This window comes from Mobula birostris, chromosome 8 (assembly GCF_030028105.1).
Source record: "Mobula birostris isolate sMobBir1 chromosome 8, sMobBir1.hap1, whole genome shotgun sequence".
In the NCBI taxonomy this organism is placed as follows: Eukaryota; Metazoa; Chordata; class Chondrichthyes; order Myliobatiformes; family Myliobatidae; genus Mobula; species Mobula birostris.
Window position 1 is genome coordinate 57,212,226 of NC_092377.1, and position 20,134 is coordinate 57,232,359.

The 20,134-nt window shown below is 38.9% G+C and overlaps 1 protein-coding gene across 4 annotated transcripts in view; it reads left to right on the forward strand.

Annotated features, from left to right (window-relative positions):
* Positions 1 to 20,134, forward strand: part of LOC140201322 (echinoderm microtubule-associated protein-like 6) — a 378,640-nt gene that overhangs the window by 160,653 nt on the left and 197,853 nt on the right. For all 4 annotated transcript variants that reach the window (XM_072265210.1, XM_072265207.1, XM_072265209.1 and 1 more), the window contains exons 8-11: positions 890 to 1,027; positions 8,499 to 8,755; positions 14,343 to 14,555; positions 19,637 to 19,801. In XM_072265210.1, coding sequence (XP_072121311.1) covers positions 890 to 1,027; positions 8,499 to 8,755; positions 14,343 to 14,555; positions 19,637 to 19,801 — 773 coding nt within the window. The remainder of the gene's footprint in view (positions 1 to 889; positions 1,028 to 8,498; positions 8,756 to 14,342; positions 14,556 to 19,636; positions 19,802 to 20,134) is intronic.

Sequence of the window (20,134 nt, forward strand, 5' to 3'; positions counted from 1 at the left end):
CCCGTTTCACAGCGAGATGAAAAACATAACAAACAACTTGTTGATTTACAATGTTAAAAGTCTGTTGTGTTGCTTTTTCCGAGCTCTATGCCCAAAGAACTCTGGTCTCTGGGCACACAGCCAGCAGCCAGCTTGCTGCTTTCGATCTTCCGTGTACTCCCACAATACACCAGATTCCTGCGGAGGCACCGACCTTGAGTCTGCCCACCTCCAGAGCCACGAAATCCCAGAAACCTGAAGGTGCTTCTAGGCCACGTCCTTGGTATATCGAATAGCAGTCAGTTGTAAGAACCTGAGAGTGGGTCTCATTCCCACAAAGAACCGAAGTCAGCATGTAACTCCAGGTCAGGGTGTTCAAAAGAACCCTGAAAGGGAAAAGTAGAGATATTAAAGATAGAAATAGAGCTGTTTCCGAAAATACAAGCAAAGAAGTCACCGTTAGGCGTCATCGTCCTCCTAAGCTTCTAATTTAAGGAAAGTTATCTGAGCATTGCTTTCTGATTATTGGGGTAAAGGTTATATTTGGGGAACAAATAGCTAAATTTCAGTTTCAAAGCACATGAATCATGATTTTTCATATGCCAAAATGCCACTGCCTTGCAATGTCGCAGACTTGGTTTCAATCCTGATCTTGGGAGCTTTCTGTATAAAATTTGCATGTTAATTGATGGCTATAAGTTGCCCAAGTATGCCAGTGAGTGGTAAAATCAGGGAGGAGTTGCTAAGAATCTAAAAGAATTAAAGAATGAGATCAATGTATGATTAGTGTAAATGGGTGCATGATGAATAGTGTGGAGTCAGTGAGCCGATGAATATGCTTTTTTCCTGCATCATTCTATGGCAGTCACAAACATTTTGACAGTGTGATCGGTGTTTTTTTTCCCTACAGTTTGTGGAGTCTTGTAGATCATGCTCTTATTGCACGTTGTAACATGGAAGAGGCAGTGCGCTCTGTTGCTTTCAGTAGCGATGGATCACAACTTGCTTTAGGAATGAAGGATGGTTCCTTTACTGTACTTCGAGTCAGGTAAAAATATTCTTCATTGCTTTAAGTAGTGGAGTAACTTATATATATCAAATACCTTAACATGTGTTCCTTAAGATGCTCAAAATAGTCTACTTATTTTCAGAAAGTACTGTATACAGTAGATCCCAATGTCCTATTATGGCAAGCTTGGAAATTCAAGGATACACTAAGTCATCCATTGACTTGCTTTCCGACTGCATGCATGCATTTTTGGAATTGGACTTTTGAAGCAGTTGTCTACTAAGGTACACAGTGCTTCAGGTATATTTATGGAAAGCATGAATTAAAATGTCGCTTCTAAATTATACCAAGAGTTGTGTGTGCTCACCATGCATCTGTTTGCACAGTGCGAATAGAGAGATGAATATTTTATTCTACATTTAATTTATAGACTTAGAGCTACATTCCTTTTGGAAACTCTTTCTATACACAGCATTAACAGTCCCAATTCTAGAAATGTAAATAGCACAATTATTTATGACAAGTTTATTTATATTACAGCTGTATATTAAGAATGCATAAATATGACAATGAAAGAAAATCCTTAAATTCGAGCAATGATTTAAACATATCTTTAATTGATAAATTTAATGTTTTTTTAAAACAAGTATGGATAAATGAAGTGAGGGTATTTAATTGGAGTCAGTCATACAGCACAAACTGACCCTTCTATACACCATGTCCATGCTAACTTTTTTGCCTATCTACACTAATCCTAGTTGCCCACATTAGGACTATATGCTACTGTCTTTTTGGAGCTGTCTGTCAGAAAGCCTCTAAAATGTAATAATTTTATTTGATTCTACCAGTTTCCTCTGGCAGTGCATTCTAGATATCAACTGCAGTAGCTGTCAACCAAGGACTTGATAAATATGTTAACTTTACAACAGTGGACAATTCCGGGCTACACGTGGAGACTTCAGGATGTTTTATCTGTCTCAGGGAAAGCAGTGCGCTTAAGAAGTTCATCTGGCTGTTTGTGCTCAAGATCTGCATTACTGTTCCTGATTAGTAATTGGCACTATAGCAACAAGAAAAAATGAAATTTTTCTGGATTGTATATATTTTCAGAAAGTGGTTGCCTCATAGCCACAAATACACATACAACAAAGCAAAAATTAGTGGGAAGAGAGAGGATTGGGAAGTTTTTAAAAACCTACAGAGCAACTTAAAAAATCATTAGAAGGGAAAAGATGAAATATGAAAGCAAGCTAGCAAATAATATCAAAATGGATAGTGAAAGTTTTTTCAAGTATGTTAAAAATAAAAGAGAAATGAGAGTGGACAAAGGATTGCTATGAGGCAGGAGTAATAACGGGGGACAAGGAGATGGCTGATGAACTAAGTGAGTATTTTGCATCAGTCTTCACTGTGGAGGACACTAGCAACATGCTTGATGTTATAGTGTGTGAAGGAAGAGAAGTGGGGGCAGTTACTTTTACAAGAGAGAAGGTGATCAAAAAGCTAAAAGACCTGAAGGTACATAGGTCAACCGGACCAGATGAACTGCATCCTAGGGTTCTAAAAGAGGTAGTGTTAGAGATTGTAGTGGCATTAGAAATAATCTTTCAAAAATTATTGGACTCTGGCATGGTGCCAGAGGACTGGAAATTTGCAAAAGTTACTCCACTCTTTAAGAAAGGAGGAAGGCAACAGAAAGGAAATTATAAACCAGTTAGCCTGACCCCAGTGGTTGGGAAGATGTTAGAGTCAATTGTTAAAGGTGGGGTGATGAAGTACTTAGTGACACAGGACAAGATAGTACAAAGTCAGAATGGTTTCCTTCAGGGAAAATTCTGTCCGACGAACCTATTGGAATTCTTTGAGGGGATCACAAGTAGGATAGGTAAAGGGGATGTAGCGGATGTTGTATAGTTGGACTTTCAGAAGACCTTTGACAAGCTACATCACATGTAGCTGCTTACCAAGTTAAGAGCCCATGGTATTACAGGAAAGTTACAAACATGGTTAGAGTTACAAACATGGTTAGAACATTGGCTAATTGGTAGGAGGAAGCGAGTGGGAATAAAAGGATCCTTTTCTGGTTGGCTGCCAGTGACTAGTGGTGTTCTGCAGGAGTTGGTGTTGGGACCAACTTCTTTTTATGCTGTATATAAATGAGTTAGATGTTGGAATAGATGGCTTTGTTGCCAAGTTTGCAGATGATACGAAGATTGGTGGAGGGCAGTAGTGTTAAGGAAACAGGTAGGATGCAGAAGGACTTAAACAGATTAGGAGAATAGGCAAGGAAGTGGCAAATGAAATACAATGTTGGAAAATGCATGGTCATGCACTTTGGTAGTAGAAATAAATGTCCGGACTATTTTCTAAATGGGCAGAAAATCCAAAAATCTGAGATGCAAAGGACTTAGGAGCCCTTATGCAGAACACCCTGAATGTTAACTTGCAGGTTGAGTCGGTGATGAGGAAAACAAATGCCATGTTAACATTCATTTTAAGAGGTCCAGAGTACAAGAGCAAGGATGTGATGCTGAGGCTTTAGAAGGCACTGGTGAGGCCTCACCTTGAGTATTGTGAACACTTCTGGGCCCTTCATCTTAGAAAAGATGTGCTGGCATTGGAGAGGGTTCAGAGGAGGTTCACAAGGATGATTCAACAAATGAAAGGGTTATCATACGAGGAACGTTTGATGGTTCTGGGTCTGTACCTAAGGCAGAGATTGATAGGTTCTTGATTGGACATAGCATCAATGGTTGGAGAAGGCCAGAAACTGGGGTTGAGGAGGAGAAAAAAAAAGGATCAGTCTTAATTGAATGGCGAAGTGGACTTAATGAGCCAGATGGCCTAATTCTGCTCCTGTGTCCTATGGAGACCAGCATAGTAAGGTCTGACATTAGGAGCGCCAGAGACAAGAAATGTAATAATCTTGGCTGTTCTACCAGTCTTAAGTTGTTATGTGACAATATGGAGGTGAAAACATTTTGGTCTCCAGTCCAAAGCTTTGCATCATGGAGTGGAAACTGTGATGCTAGAAATGCTGTAGTCACAGTGGAACCTGTGGTTCATCTGTTTATTTAACAATTAATATAAATCGCACATGTTTTGTTGCTTCCCCAGTGCAAGAGTTAACAAGACCTTAAGACATAGCAGTAGAATTAGGCAGTTTGGTCCATTGAGTTTGCTCTTCCATTCTATCATGGTGGATTTATTATCCCTCTCGACCCCATTTTCCTGCTTTCTTCCCAAAACCTTTGACACCCTTGCTAATAAAGAACCCATCAACCTCTGCTTTAAATATACTCAATGACTTGTCCTCCACAGCTGTCTGTGGCAATGAATTCCATAGATTCACCACCCTCTGGCTAAAGAAATTCCTCTTCATCTCTGTTCTATAGGGGTGTCCTTACATTCTGAGGCTGTGCCCTCTGGTTTACCGCTATAGGAAAAGTCCATTTCACAGATGAAGAACCATATAGTAAATAACATCATAGAGTAAGGTGCATTCTGTAGGATATGATAGATCCAGAAATTCTAACTATGAAACTAATATCAAAAGAAAGAATGGTTCTATATGGAGGCAAATTTCCAGGCACTGACTTCAGGGGTGATACAAGGCAGAACTTCAGGCAGCAGTTATCCAAAGTGTGGAATGCTTTATCTGAACGCTGGTATATCTGGATTGATGTTCTGCTTTCAAAAAGCATTTTCAGAAGTTAGTGAATTTGCCAATTTATGTGGAATAATGAGACTGACTGGATTCCTCTTTAAGGAATCAATCAGTATTCAATGGACTGAATGGTTGTCCTGTTACATTTCTGTAATTCAATCATTGTCCTTGCCAATTATTGTGTTTAGTTATTTCTTCATCTTTTTGAAAAAGTGATCATTCTAATGCAGGGGTTCAGAACCCTTTTTATGCCGTGGACCAATACCATTAAGTAAAGGGTCCTTGGACCCCAGGTTGGGAACCCCTGTTCTCGTGTGAGGGCAGCTTCGAAGATTGCTTTCATTATGAAAAAGCTGAAGGTATGTGTAAGCTGTGGAAATATGCTTGAGTATGGGAGGAGCAATGGCTCTGAGGCAGGTTTTGTGATGGTTATCATGCTGGAATTGCTGTAGTAGCTGAATATGGTGAACCATTGTGTAAAGTCATAATAATATATAGCTTCTGTGGGTAATTCCATGTGGTTGAATGATCTCTTGGAATCCATGACATACTGCACTTACTTTAACAGGCTGTTTCTTCCATCTGCATTTCCAAACCTTCATCTGAAAATTTGGACCTGTCTCCTGCCCAATGCTCTTTTCCTTGAATCTATCAATGTTTTCTTTCTGTCCAGCTACTTTATTTTTTTAAGATTATGTACTCTTTACAAACTGGAGTAAGCTGTATGTGCACTGGATGGAATTCCTGCAGAAAGATTGGTCAGCTCTGATTTGACTGTTGGGCTCATAATGTAATTTATCTCTCATTTAGTTTTACTTTCAGTCCAATATTCAATGCTTTACAAGCACATCAATAAAATCAATGCATAATGCATTTTAAATACATTCTATTGTACAAGTCACTCAATCAAAATGTGCACGAACAGCACTTGGACTAACAGCCGTGGATCCCCTGCATTCCACCACTTCAGTACCTTCTTTGTGTTGAGTAGAGAAAGAGCTTGTTGGCCACAAATAATAATAATTGTGATTATGGGTAAAAGTGTTTTGTTTTTCTGATTTTTTTAAATATTCTCTCCTCCACCTCACTTTTTTTTTGGGTGCTGGGCATCATTAGCATGGTCAATATTTACTACCTAACACTAATATCCCTGGAGAAACATTGTGAACCACAACCCTTGAACAGTTCCAACATTCTGATAAGGTACTTTTATGCTATAATTGGGAGTGTTCCACAGTTTAAAGTCAGTGACCATGAAGGAACGGCAATATATTTCCAAGGTAGGATAGTGTTACTGTGAACCAGAATCTTTGTCCTTGGTAGAGGTCTGGGTTTGGGAGGTATAATCATTATAATTGAGAGGAGTCATTGCAGTGCATTTTATACGTGGTACATATTACAGCCTCAATGGTTATGAATGTTCAAAGTGGTGGATAGAGTAACAGAGAAGTCAACTGCATGGTCCTAATTGGCATCAATCATAAATGATGTTGGAGTTGCTTGTATCCAAAGAAATGGATATCCCATAACTCCTAACTTGATCCTTGTAGATGGTAGAGTGACTTTGGGGATATTAGGAGGTGAGTGGCATGCTCTACAATACAAGACACCATACCTGACCTCTTAGCCACAGCATTTATATGGCTGGTTCATTTGCCTTTTTGTTTTTTAGTGTCTCAATACTAGTAATGCATTGAATGTCAAAGTTAGGTGGTTTGACTCTCATTGACTGGCACATTAATGGCATTAATATGTGTTGCATCTCTGTTGCCAATGCACTTGGTTCATTTTCTGAGAAGTTGTCTTGCAGGTAGAGTTAGAGCAGAATTTGGTTACAACCGTGAGTGCTTTGGGAGTAGTATAGGGGGCTGAGGATGTAGCCTTGTGGGGCATCAGTGTTGAGAATAATTGTGGTGGAGGTGTTGCTGCCCACCTTTATTGATTGCAATCTGTTGGTCAGGAAGTAAAGAATCAAGATACAAAGGAATATGGTGATTCCCAATCTAAGAGTTTGAAGATAAGTTTGCTTAGAATTATTACTGTAGAAGGTGGTGCTATAGTCAATAAACAGTAATCTAACATCATTGTCTTCACTATCCATTCACTCCAGAGAGGAGTGCAGGGCCAGGGAGCTGATATCTGCTGTGGACCTGTTTTGGTAGTAAGTGAAGTGCTGTGGGTGGTGGTTGGCTGGGAGGCTGGAGTTGATATGTGCTGTCATCAGCCTCACAAATCAATTCATGATGATGAATGTCAGAGCAACTGTGAAGTAGTCGTGAAGAGATGTTACCTATTTTTCTTGGGATAATATGGTCTTAAAGCAGATGGGAACTTAAGATTGAAGTAGGAAGTGGTTAAAAACATCTGCAAATATGTCTTCAAGCTGATCCACACAGGATATTAAGCACACAGCCAACAACAACAACTGTGGCAGATACTTTCCACGTCTTCACTCTCTGGGAGACTGACCTAACAGTTACAATAGTGCATTGGTGGCTGCCATGGCAGAAGGTGACATTCCAATTCCATTCTGTTTAAAATGCACATAGAATATGTTAAATTCATCAGGAAGGCAATGACTACCTGACTTCATTCTGTAGCCCATTTATGGCATGTAAATCCTGCCACAACTGGTGCTGATCTGTACTTGATTGGTACTGTCTCTTTGCATTTCTTATAGTTTTACTGAGGTTCCTCAAATTCTTGTTTGTTTATCCATCCATCAATCCATCCATCCAGATACAGCGTGGAATATCCCTTCTTGCCCTTTGAGCCGTGCTGCCCAGTAACCCCCAATTTAACCCTAGCCTAATCACGGGGCAATTTACAATGACCAATTGACCTACCAACTAGTACTACTTTGGAATGTGGGAGGAAACTGGAGCACCCACATCCAAAGGAAACCCATGCAGTCACAGGGAGAATGTACAAATTCCTTACAGACAGTGGCAGGGATTGAACTCAGGTCGCTGGTACCGTAAAGCATTGTGCTAACCAATACACTACCGTGCTACTGAACTTCAATAGGAGGTGGATCTACCAGTTCCATGGCTTCCAGTTTGGTAACACCTTGACCGATTCCTTTGCTGCACAGTTCTCCACACACTTGCTGATGATGTCTATGACAATGGTGAGACACACATTTAGATTGACATACTATGCATATTTTATTCAACCATTGTACTGTAATCCCCTTAATCCCTTTAATACCAGGGCTGTCTGATGCCCCATTCAATAATGTTTGAATAAAGGCTGTTAATGTTCTGATTTGGCAGGTCAATGACCTTTCATCAGAATTAGTTCTGTTTATAACAATATTTAAATATGATAAAAGCAACAAAACCATGTTGTTGCCAGAACTGAGCATCATGAAATTAAGGCACTAGCAGGCATTTTGTGTGGTTATGGAATAATAGCTCACATCCCAGAGGGTGCAAAGCTGTTTGAATTAATTCAAAATTGATAATTCGGCATGAAGAATGGAGTGGAATATTATGTCCATGGACTTCAGCTGCTGAAGCACTATCATTGTTGGGAAGATGTAACGTGAATTTAATGAGAATTGTGTTCAAATATGAGATTTGTCTCATGGCTAACTATTTAAAAATTTGCAGTTGCTTGAAATGCATTTCTTTAATTAATCATGCTTGAACAGTTAACTGGAAAAATGCAAAACTCTAGTTATCCAACAGTAATTGGTAACAATATTTTTCTTGAAGATAGCTAAGATACTTTAATAGAATGATGAATACCAACTTGGTAGAAAAAGATTATAGTTGATGCAAAGTGTGACTGCAGCTCTTGAGTGGACATACTTAATGACTTGTGTTGGATTGTCTGCAGAGATATGACAGAGGTGGTCCACATTAAAGACCGAAAAGAGGTAATTCATGAAATGAAATATTGTCCAGATGGATCTTACCTTGCTGTTAGTTCGAACGATGGTCTAGTTGACATCTACGCAGTTTCACAGCGATACAAGAAAGTTGGTGAATGCAGCAAGTCATCTAGTTTTATTACACATATTGACTGGTCCATTGATAGCAAACATCTTCAGGTCAATGATGGTGCTGGAGAAAGACTGTTTTACAAAATGCCATGTAAGTACAAATCATTTTGCCCTTATTTTGGATTTCATGTTATCACTATTTAATTTTAGAATGTAAAAATTAGTTACTTTTTGAAACAAAAGCAGTGAAATAATGGTTTTCAATAACTGATAAATATATGACTCCAAATATACTTTCTACTTGATACAATTCCATTTGAACAAAATGTAACTTTTGCTGGCATAATGACCCCTATAAGCTCATGCATTGTTTATCTTCCGACATGTGTATTGGTGAATTATATTTGAACAATCTTCCATCATCTGGCAAACTCTGTGATCACCTGTCCTCAAAACCCACTATTAACTGGAGCAAGTCCCAGTTTGCAGTCTTCCTTTCAATCTGGCTCCTAGCTGAAACGTGAGCCCCAGTGCAGTTCAGGGTCTTTCTGGTGAAAGTGGCACATCTTCCTGCCAGGATTAATTTGACAGCCAGGAGAGCTTGCCTTGGGTTACAAACTGTAAAAATGCTAAGGAGAGTGGTTGTTTATATTTGTTACTGATGTTCAAAAACAATCTCCCAGACAAAAAAATACTGACTTGGTATTTGGTCTTTCCACCAACAGCTATCCTGATGAAGGGTCTTGGCCTGAAACATTGACTGTTTATTTCCCTTCATAGATGCTGCCTGACCTGCTGAGCATTTTGTGTGTATTGCTTAAGATTTCCAGCAACAGCTGTTTTTTGCTGTACTTGCATGAAATTTGACTTAACAGGAGTTCAGCAGCCGGCCCTCTATCTAAGTGCTTAGAAAACATGTCGAAATTTGCACGTTCTGATTTAGATTCCATGAGGAATCCAGTGGCACAGTACAGTTTTCCCAAGGACAATGATCAACCATGCAGAGATTCAGTACTTCAACTACACAGCTTAGAATTTTAATGTGATAATTTAACAGAATTTGTATGTGGGATTTCCTGAGTTATCCCAGTGTTCCTATTTTTCATTAACTCAAGTTTTTCTACCTTGAGTAAATTTTTGCATATCGAAAGTGATGAATATCTGGAATGAGCTGCCAGCAGGCATGATGGAGGCAAATACAATTTATCATCATTATCATTATTATGTGCCACATTGTATGAAGTAAGCAATCATGGTCTCATGACCATGATTGTTCTTAGCAAATCTTTTGACAGAATTGATCTTCCATTGCCTTCTTCAGGGCAGTTTCCTTACCAAGTTCAAAGTAAATTTTAATATCAATATACATATATGTCACCATTTACAACCCTGAGATTCTTTTTCCTGTGGGCTTATTCAGCAAATCTGTAGAACAGTAACTGTAACAGTATCAATGAAAGATCAACCAGAGTGTAGAAGACAACAAACTGTGCAAATGCAGATTTAAATGAGGGGAGGAGAAGATGGCAGCGCGACGCAGCGCATGTGGCTGCTCCGAAATGATATTGTATTTGTAAGTAGGTACTGTGCACAATCCTGATTTGATGGAGACAGACGTGAGAAGCACGGAGGAACATCCAGAGAAGCTTCTGAAATGCCCCGCTTCGCTGCTACTGCTACTGTGCAATCGAGAATCTCCGTAGGGGAAGGCCCCAAATCCTCTGCTTTGCCTATTGCCTGTTGCCAGAGCCGGGGTCGAAGCACTCGGCAGAGATGGTGCTCAGTGTTCGGTGTCGGAGGCTCGAAGTTTTCAGACAGACTCAGAGTCGGACTGTGGTGGGGTGCTTCCAGGGTGCTGCATTGGCAAGTTTGCAGCGCTGGAAGCTCATGGCAGGGAGAGTTTTTCTTCCATCAACCGTCTGTGTGAGATGATGAGACTTTCAAGAGACTTTGAGACTTTTTTTTACCGTGCCCATGGCCTGTTCTTTATCAAATTATGGTATTGCTTTGCACTGTTGTAACTATATGTTATAATTATGTGGTTTTTGTCAGTTTTGCAGTATTGGTTTGTCTTGAGTTTCTGTGATATCATTCTGGAGGAACATTGTATCATTTCTTAATGCATGCATTACTAAATGACAATAAAAGAGGACTGCGTGTCCTCATAAGCCAATCTAATCTAATCTAGTTATTGTAAAACAGCAGCACCTGTATCCTAAAACCAGAATTAAATGGATTTTGTAATACAGCTATCTTCCACTGGTTTGTTTGGGAGTTGGTAGAATGCCCTCCTTTGCTCAGTTAAAGCATATAACTTGGTAGGTGGGTGGGGTACTGACACATCAGCTACTTGCCCAGTCTCATTTCAAGACTGAATAGGAGGTCAAATGTTGCTCCTTTTCTAGAAGGACAGTCTACATACTGCTTGAGAGCTTCCCTGGAGATAGAGTTATAATTCTGATTCACCCTTGGTACCGTGACTGTCCCAGTCAGTTTTATTATAAGTTAAAATTAACAAGTATTACAACTCTATTATCCAACAGCAGTCTGACTTAGCTACAGTACATATTTGCTTTCCTAATTCCTGCTAACTCTTGAGGACCCTATAGTACAATCCTATCCATGTAATCACTCCTTATAATTTCTACCCATGTGGTTTCACTGGATGCTTCCTTTCCCCCCACCCCTGAATGTCCTCTCTAGGTACCACTGTGATGTTCTCCCTAACTGAAAATGCATTTCGAATCCTCTTTGCTCCATTTCTCATTCCTTTAGCACCTGTATCCTGAAATATTAAGCTGACAGTCTTTGACCATTCCACCATCTTTCTGTAATAGTATCATATCCCAGTACTGTGAGCCTATACATGCAACGAGTCTATCCACCTGTTGGACTTCACTTGAGTCTGTTTGTTGCTTTCAAGTTCTATATTTGCCCCAGCTTCCACATGTGCAACACTTATTAGTCTTATTACTGTGAGGTCCAAAAAGAGAGAGAAACAGCAGAGCCTGTTTAAAAAGCTGAAAATAATTGAACTGCTCAACAAGTCATATGTGGAGTGAGAAGGCAATTCGGTCAATTACCTTTCAGAACTAGGAGAAGATCAAGCGCAGTGAGGAGAAATCATGGTCCATGGCCATTGTCACAGAAGTTATCATTTGTGCCATTTATTTCTGACTGAATTGAGGAGGGAAAAGTAATTTGATTCAAATAAACACAGCAGCTGAGACAAAAAAAAACCACAGAATTAGTAACGTATAATACACCAAATGATTTTGGAGAGAAAAGGGAAATCAGAGGTAAGGTGCTTATTTGCCAGAACATGGCTATACTCCTACAGAGGGAGTGTTCAACAGTCATGGAAATTATGATGGATTATCAGGATAACTGGATTACCTGATAGGCTATTTTAGTATTGAGTAGGATTGCTTCCTTCAAGTGCTACAATTGTGATCATTAGGACAACTAGCTGCAAAGAGCTGTGCTTTGTGATAGCCATTGGATCTTGCTGACTGGGAGGGGAAAAGAATAACAGTTGAGACAATTGAGAGGCAGGCAGATAAAGATCTGTGTTTTAATTGGTCTGTTTACTTTGGAATCAAGTACAGGTGGCCTCCGTTTTCCGAACGTTTGCTTTACGACACCTCGCTGTTACGAAAGACCTACATTAGTTACTTGTTTTTGCTAACAGAAGATGTTTTCACTGTTACGAAAAAAGGCAGCGCACCTGAACAGCCAAGCTCCTCCCGCCGGGACTGCATTCTAGCCGGCATTGCTTAAACACGTGCTTTATCTCGATTTATTTTGTGCATCCGTTAGCAAGGTGGGTTTTAAGGTATCGGAAAAGCCTAAAAGAGCTCGTAAGGGTGTTACACTTAGCGTAAAGTAGACCTAATTAAGCGTTTCAATCATGGTGAATGAAGTAAGGACATTGTCTGTGCGTTGAACTTGCCTGCATCCACCATTCGCACTATTTATATGCAGAGAGAAAGAATTTTGAAAGCTGCTGATGTTGCTATTGGTTCTGCTCGTGGCAAAGTAGCCTCTCTTAGTCAGCATCCAATAATGGATAAAATGGAAAGTCTATTGCTTGAGTGGATTGATGGGTGTACAAAGTGTGGTGTTCTGTTAAGTTTTCTTATACTTAAGGAGAAATCAGTCAGTCTTTTTAATAAACTGAAACAGAAAGCACTGGACGATGGTGATGAAAGTGTTGCGAAAGTGGAATTTAAAGGTAGTCATGGGTGGCTTGATCGGTTTCTGAGGTGAGGGCAACTTCATAGTTTAACATTCACCAGAGAGAGTGCTTCGGCTGATACTGAAGCTGGCGAAAAGTTCCCAGCAGAACTGAAGAAAATAATTACAGAAGGTGGTTATTCGTATAAGCAAGTGTTTAACTGTGACACAACTGCAATTTATTGGAGTCTTCCCAATTCTGGTAAGTGAAACTACTCTGTACATACATTATTTCTACTTTATATAGGCTGTGTATTTTTATCTGTTATTTGGTATGATTTGTTATTTGGTATGATCTGGCAGCTTCATAGCTTAAAGGTTACTGGAGAGAATGTTTCTGCCGAGAGCGCTTGCGCTGTGTTTCTGCCGAGAGTGCTGCCATGAGATTTTCGCTGCACTAGACAGTGCTGCAGAAAAATATTTCTACTTTATATAGGCTGTGTATTTATCATATCATTCCTGCTTTTACTATATGTTACTGTTATTTTAGGTTTTATGTGTTATTTGGCATGATTTTGTAGGTTATTTTTTGGGTCTGGGAACGCTCAAAAATTTTTCCTATTTAATAGATGGTAATTGCTTATTCACTTTACGACATTCCGGCTTATGAACCGTTTCATAGGAACGCTCTACCTTCGGATAGCGGGGGAAACCTGTACCAGGGTATGGAGGAAGGCGTTTACTAATCATAATAGTAATGATAGGCTGCAATTGACAAAAATGTTGCTTTAGGTCCATCTGACTTTTAAGGAATACCCCTTCAAAGAGTTACATTTGTAGCTGAGTGGCTTAGTCTCCATTTTGTCATTACGTTTCTTGAATTATTTGAAACATGGCCAGCAACTGTTGGAGTTCAAAAAAAGGACTGGATTTATACTGTCCTTTATGATTACAGGATATTTCAAAGCACTTTACAGCCAATCTGAAAAAGAAACAAAATGCTGGAAACAGCAGGTTAAGCAGCATCTGAAAAGAGTATTTCATATGGAAGGTGGCCTGTTGGAAATGTCTTTTGAGGTGTGGTGACTATCTACAAATCAAGCTTCTAATTTCTGTGTGGGAGAATGATTTAAATGGAGGTGAAATGTTCCTTCTCCAAGATGGATAACTGCATCCCATGTCTCGATTGCTACCTTTATAAACAAAGTGAAAACTGCATACTTGCCTAGTTTGACAAAATATTCCCAGTGTTTATTTTTACCTTAAGCAAGTGACTTTTTCTTAAGCTTATGACAGAAAGTTAGAAAATAGCTTTTAGAAATGGCTTGATTCTGCTCAGTATTTGAGTAAAATATAAGAATTTTGAATTTGTGATGCACTGTAATTCATATGATGTGCATTTTAGTATTTACAATTTGAGTTGTAGTTCTGTACTCTGAAATAAAAATTAATTGCTAGAAACTGAGTGTCCGATTATGCTTCTGTTGCTAACATTTATAAAGTAGATGTTTTAAGCAATGACATGGCATTTTCTGTAATAATGTACCAAATATCTTTCTAAGCTGGAAAGCATTTAACAAGTAAAGATGAAATAAAAGGCATTCATTGGGCTACCTGGACTTGTGTAATTGGACCTGAAGTAAATGGAATTTGGCCCAAGTATACAGACATCATGGATATTAATTCTGTGGATGCGAACTTTAGCAGTGCTACTCTTGTGTCTGGTGATGACTTTGGATTGGTCAAGCTCTTCAGGTTTCCTTGTTTAAAGAAGGGTAAGAAACCTGTTTCTTCACTTTATTCGAGATATGAACATCAATTTATATGAACATTAATAGGACATATTTAAAAGATCCTCATGCTTTTCCTATTTCAATTTTCTTTCGAAATTTGTTTCTGTTATTTTCTTATTACATAGTGATGAACAGCAATTTCACTGGATAAAGAGAATATAAGAACATAAGAAATAGGAGCAGGAGTAGGCCATCCGGCCCATCGAGTCTGCCCCACCATTCAATAAGATCATGGCTGATCTGTCCATAAACTCAGCTCTGTCTACCTGCCTTTTCCCCATATCCCTTAATAACCTTACTATGTGAAAACCTCTCTAACTGTATCTTAAATATATTTAGTGAAGAAGCCTCAGCTGCTTCCCTGGGCAGAGAATTCCACAGATTCACCACTCTCTGGGAAAAAGCTTCTCCTCATCTCTGTCCTAAATCTTTTCCTCTGAACTTTGAGGCAATGTCCCCTAGTTCTAGTCTCACTTACCAATAGAAACAACCTTCCTACTTCTATCTTGTCTATCCCTTTCAAAATTTTGTATGTTTCTGTAAGATCCCCTCACATTCTTCTGAACTCCAAAGAGTATAGTCCCAGGCGACTCAATCTCTCCTCACAGGTTAACCCCCTCATCCCCAGAATCAACCTGGTGAACCTCCTCTGCACTGCCTCCAAAGCCAGTCTCCAGGTCTTCCTCAAGTATGGAGACCAGAACAGCACACTGTACTCCAGGTGCAGCCTCACCAGTACCCTGTACAGTTGCAGCATGACCTCCCTGCTCTTGAATTCAATCCCTCTAGCACTGAAGGCCAACATTCAGTTTGCCGCCTTAATAACCTGTTGTACCTGCAAGCCAACTTTTTGCGATTCATGAACAAGCACTCCCAATTCCCTCTCCACAACAGCACGCTGCAATCTTTCACCATTTAAATAATAATCTGCTCTTCTATTATTCCTTCCAAAGTGGGTGATCTCGCATTTACTAATGTTGTATTTCATCTGCCAGACCTTGGCCCACTCACTTAACCTATTATCCCTCTGCAGACTCTCCACATCCTCTGTACAATTTGCTTTTCCACTCAGTTTAGTGTCATCAGCAAATTTTGCTATGCTACACTCAGTCCCCTCTCCCAAATCATCAATGTAAATGGTAAACAGCTGCAGGCCCAGTACGGACCTCTGTGGCACTCCACTCACCACTGACTGCCAACCGGAGAAACACCCATTTATACCAACTCTCTGCCTTCTATTGGTTAACCAATCCACTATCCATGCCAATACACTTCCTCTGACTCCATGCATCCATTATCTTATTTATAAGTCTCTTGTGCAGCACCTTATTGAATGCCTTCTGGAAATCCAAGTATACGACATCCACTTGTTCCCCTCTATCCACTGCACTCATCATGTCCTCAAAGAACTCCAGTAAGTTTGTCAAACAGGACCTGCCCTTTCTGAATCCATGCTGTGAATATGAAGCAATGTTCTGATGACTTATGTAACCTGAGCACAAATTACCACATGAACAAAGGATTAACAATTTGAATTTATGACTGAAAGGAAAGTGTGGAAGGAAGGGATTTTGATTTATGTTTAAATAAGCAGTAGGTGTTATGACACAACTCCCAACCCACCAACAATATACTGATAATCTAAAATAATAATGCTGGGAAATCTCTATAGCTCAGTCAGCACCTGTGGAAAGAAAAACAAAGATAGAGTTTCAGGTTAAAGAAATATTAACTTGGAACTGAAAAGAGTCAGAAAGGAGCCTGAATTAAGTTGCTTTGAAAATAGGATGCTGGGGGGTGGGGTGCTGTTGTTTGCAGATGAATTGAACGAAGAGCTGGTCTGAAGTGAAGAGTCAGTGTCAATGCCAACTGAAGGAGTGTGCTGGAAGTTTATTATTGGCAGCTGATGTGTCTGAAGGAGCTGAAAATAAAAGCCATGAAAGCAAATGATTTTTGTATCTGTAAGATACATGATATGATAGTTGCTGAAAATCTGAACTAAAAGAGAACACTGAAATTAACAGTGAAATTGAGGCAGCATCATGAGAAAAAAATTGAGTTATTGGCCTTACATTTCAATTGGCAAGTTCTGACACAATCGAGGCTGGTTGCTTGAAATTATAATGTTCAGTGAATCCCCAGGGCTATAATATGACTAGGTGGAAGACAAGGTGGTATTCTTTGAGCTTGCATTAGCCTTTGGGTCAGTGCCTCATTGTGTCAGCATTATTTTTTTTCTTTTCCCCCTCATTTATCTGTCTCCATTTACATCACCTTAAAATCCTCAATTAATTACCTTTTCAAGGTAGAATTGAATGTGCATGGGACAGGAGATTTACCAGGATGCTGCCTGGATTGGAGAAAATATAGCAGGAGTGTCCTATGAGGAGAGGTTGAATGAGCTAGGACTCTTCTCTTTGGAGCAAAGGAGGATGCGAGGTGACTTGATAGAGGTGTACCAGATGATAAGAGTGGATAGTCAGAGATTTTCCTAAGGACAGCAATACCGTAGCTAATACGAGGGTCACAATTTTAAGGTGGTTTGAGGAAAATATAGGAGGAATGTCAGTGAAGTTCTTACAGAGTGGTAGGTGCATGGAGTGCGCTGTCAAGTGTAGTAATAGAGGCAGATACATTAGGCACTTGTAAGAGACTCTTAAATAGGTATATGGAGGGCTATGTGGGAGGGAATGGTTAGATTGAACTTAATGTAGATTAACAAGTCAGCAAAATATCGTGGCCAAAGGACATGTGCTGGGCTGTAACATTCCATGTTCTATGGATAGAAAGCAAATAGTAAAAACTGCAGTACAAACGATTACAAAAATCCTTAGTAACATAGAATTATTGTGAAATGGATGACCATTCTTGAAAGAACAGGATGAAGAGTTTAGTGATGAGGCAAACACATTGAAAGTGTAAGTTCGGTATTTGGTTGCTACAGTGAGTGGTTTACATTAAACTTAATGTCTTGAATCACTTTTTTCCTCACTATCACTGCAGAAAGTAATTGCTGCCCACTGTGAGGAGGTGGAATGAAGAAGCAAACACCAAATTTATGACTTAATATGAAAAGCAATGTAGCTGAACATTTGGTCAATTTAAAATTCTAGTGCGAGTTATGTAATCATTTGTCATTAGGATTGGGAAAGAAAGAGCAAGCAAGGAATCAACATTGAAATCAACATTTTAGAAAAATAAAAAAATAAGTGAGTGTTAATATTGTATAGCGACTATGCCCCACTTGACTCCCGTTCGTCTAGGGTAAACTGGCGTTGACCCCACCAACTCTGTAATTGCGTTGGTGTGGATACTGTGTGATTGCACCCAGGTACAAGCCCACAACATAAAATATCAGACAGTACACGATAGGCAAGTAAGTGATTACACTTTATAATTATTTCTCAGTGATGGGTTAGTAGAAACAAATAAAATAAAGGTGCCAAATCAGTAAATTTTATCAGTTCTGTGCACAAATAATTCGTTGGAGCTCACGAAATTCGGCATCCGTTCCTCCCCTCGATCTCTCCGAACTGCGTCGACCCTCAGCTGGGATTACTCCCGGTGATCTACCAGAGCGCTCGACTCACGTCCGACCTCTTCTCTTCTCCTCGACCCCAAAAGCCCGCGCTTCTCCTCTGGTTCCCACACATACAGAGAGAATAACGTGACTTCCATTGGCTAGCAAATGAATACAAGTCCCGTTATCACTAATTATAACCCAAACATGCTGCTACAGAGAACCCCTTACTCAGCAGTTAATAGTACAGAGAAGCCATTTTGTCAGCCTTAACAATTAACATTACAATGAGTATTACTGAGAACCCTACAATTGTAAATGAAAATAAGGATCTAAAGAATTTTTGCTGAATAATTATTTTCTATCTGTTACAGCAGAGCATGCTGAACATGCCATGTAGTGTAATACTAGATCAGGAGTTTGGATTCTCAAGCAAAATAAGAGTACTGATGAAAACAATAGTATTTATGTGACATTTCTTAGGAGAGTATATTTTTTAAAGGCAATTCGTGAGAATAATGCAATGTTGCATAATCTCCTAAAGCACTGCCAAACTTGACAATCACTCTTTAGATCAGGAAGTCTCTATCTATAATTCATGAAAGATGAGAGAGGAAAATCTGTGTATTTTGGGCTAATTTGTCAGACATCTGACCTTGGAGAATTTGTTAAAATTGCAATTAATAAGAGTTGTTTAACACCATGAAAATTCAGTCTTACACATTCACAGATCATGAGAAAATAATTCTAGCCATCATGCAAACTCAGATGTTCAATAACCAGAAGGAATTATAATCCTTCAGTATTCGTGTAGTTTTCAAACAGACACCCTATCACGCAGGTCATTAACCTCCTGAAGTATTGTGACCCCAGGACTGTGGACTGATAGTTGGGAAGGGAGATGAGTCTAAGCAGCTCTTGTTGTCTTTATATATTTTTTGGTATTATTTTACAGGAATGAAAGGAGTTAATTAGCTGTTTAATGTTTAAAATAATGTTGGTATTAAAATAATGTTTAATAATGTATTAAAACCAACATTATTTTTGTCCTCCAAACCGCTGGGTAACTGACCCCAGAGTAACCTGATTCAATATAAACAATAATGGGAAAAATGACAGGATCTAATAGGTAAACAAACTTTGAAAGAAATAATGTGAAATTCTTGGCATTGCTTCACTTCAGAATAAGCTTTCGAAATAAATATATTGGATTAAATTCTTACATAATTAAGTTTTCATTCTTCACAATATTCTGTACATTTATTAGAAGTATAAATAGTTGTGAATAGCTTTTGTAAAGGGTGTTTGATTAGGTGTTTTCAATTATAAAACTGTTAAATTTTCATGATCTGTTTCATTTACATTCTTACCATTGATATTGTTATAACTAAAAATATTTAGAGTACTTTTAACGGACTTCTAGTTTTAGATTATTATTGTTCCTACGGCTCTAAGCACTTTAAGAACAGTATTGTAAAAAGAATGCAGTAGATGCTCATAACATAATATGCATTTTTCTGCACAATCATCTTTCTCATTTTAGGAGCAAAATTCCGTAAATATGTTGGACATTCTGCTCATGTGACTAATGTACGTTGGTCCTATGATTTTCAATGGGTAATGAGTACAGGTGGTGCCGATCACTCTGTATTTCAATGGCGATTTATTCCCGAAGGAATGTCAAACGGGGGATTTGATATATCACAAGGTAATTAAAGCAGTGTATTATATTACTAAATTAATGTTGAATTTCATATAGTTAATGTTGGAGTGTAATTATCTCAACCCTAGGATATGCTTCAATGTTTATGTTGCCATGTGCTAAGCCTGACTATCTTGAGTTACTTCATCAGCAAGGTAAAGTCAGAATTAGCCTTGACTGAATGATCAGTACTATCGGATCTTCAACCTCTCAAATAATATGTAGAGCTGGTTTTCAAATAAATGCCCACAGACATCCTAAAGTGAATTTTGGTCTCGCTTGACTAAACAAATAACATACAACCAAATAATTCCAGACAGGTGAATGGGTTAACAGATA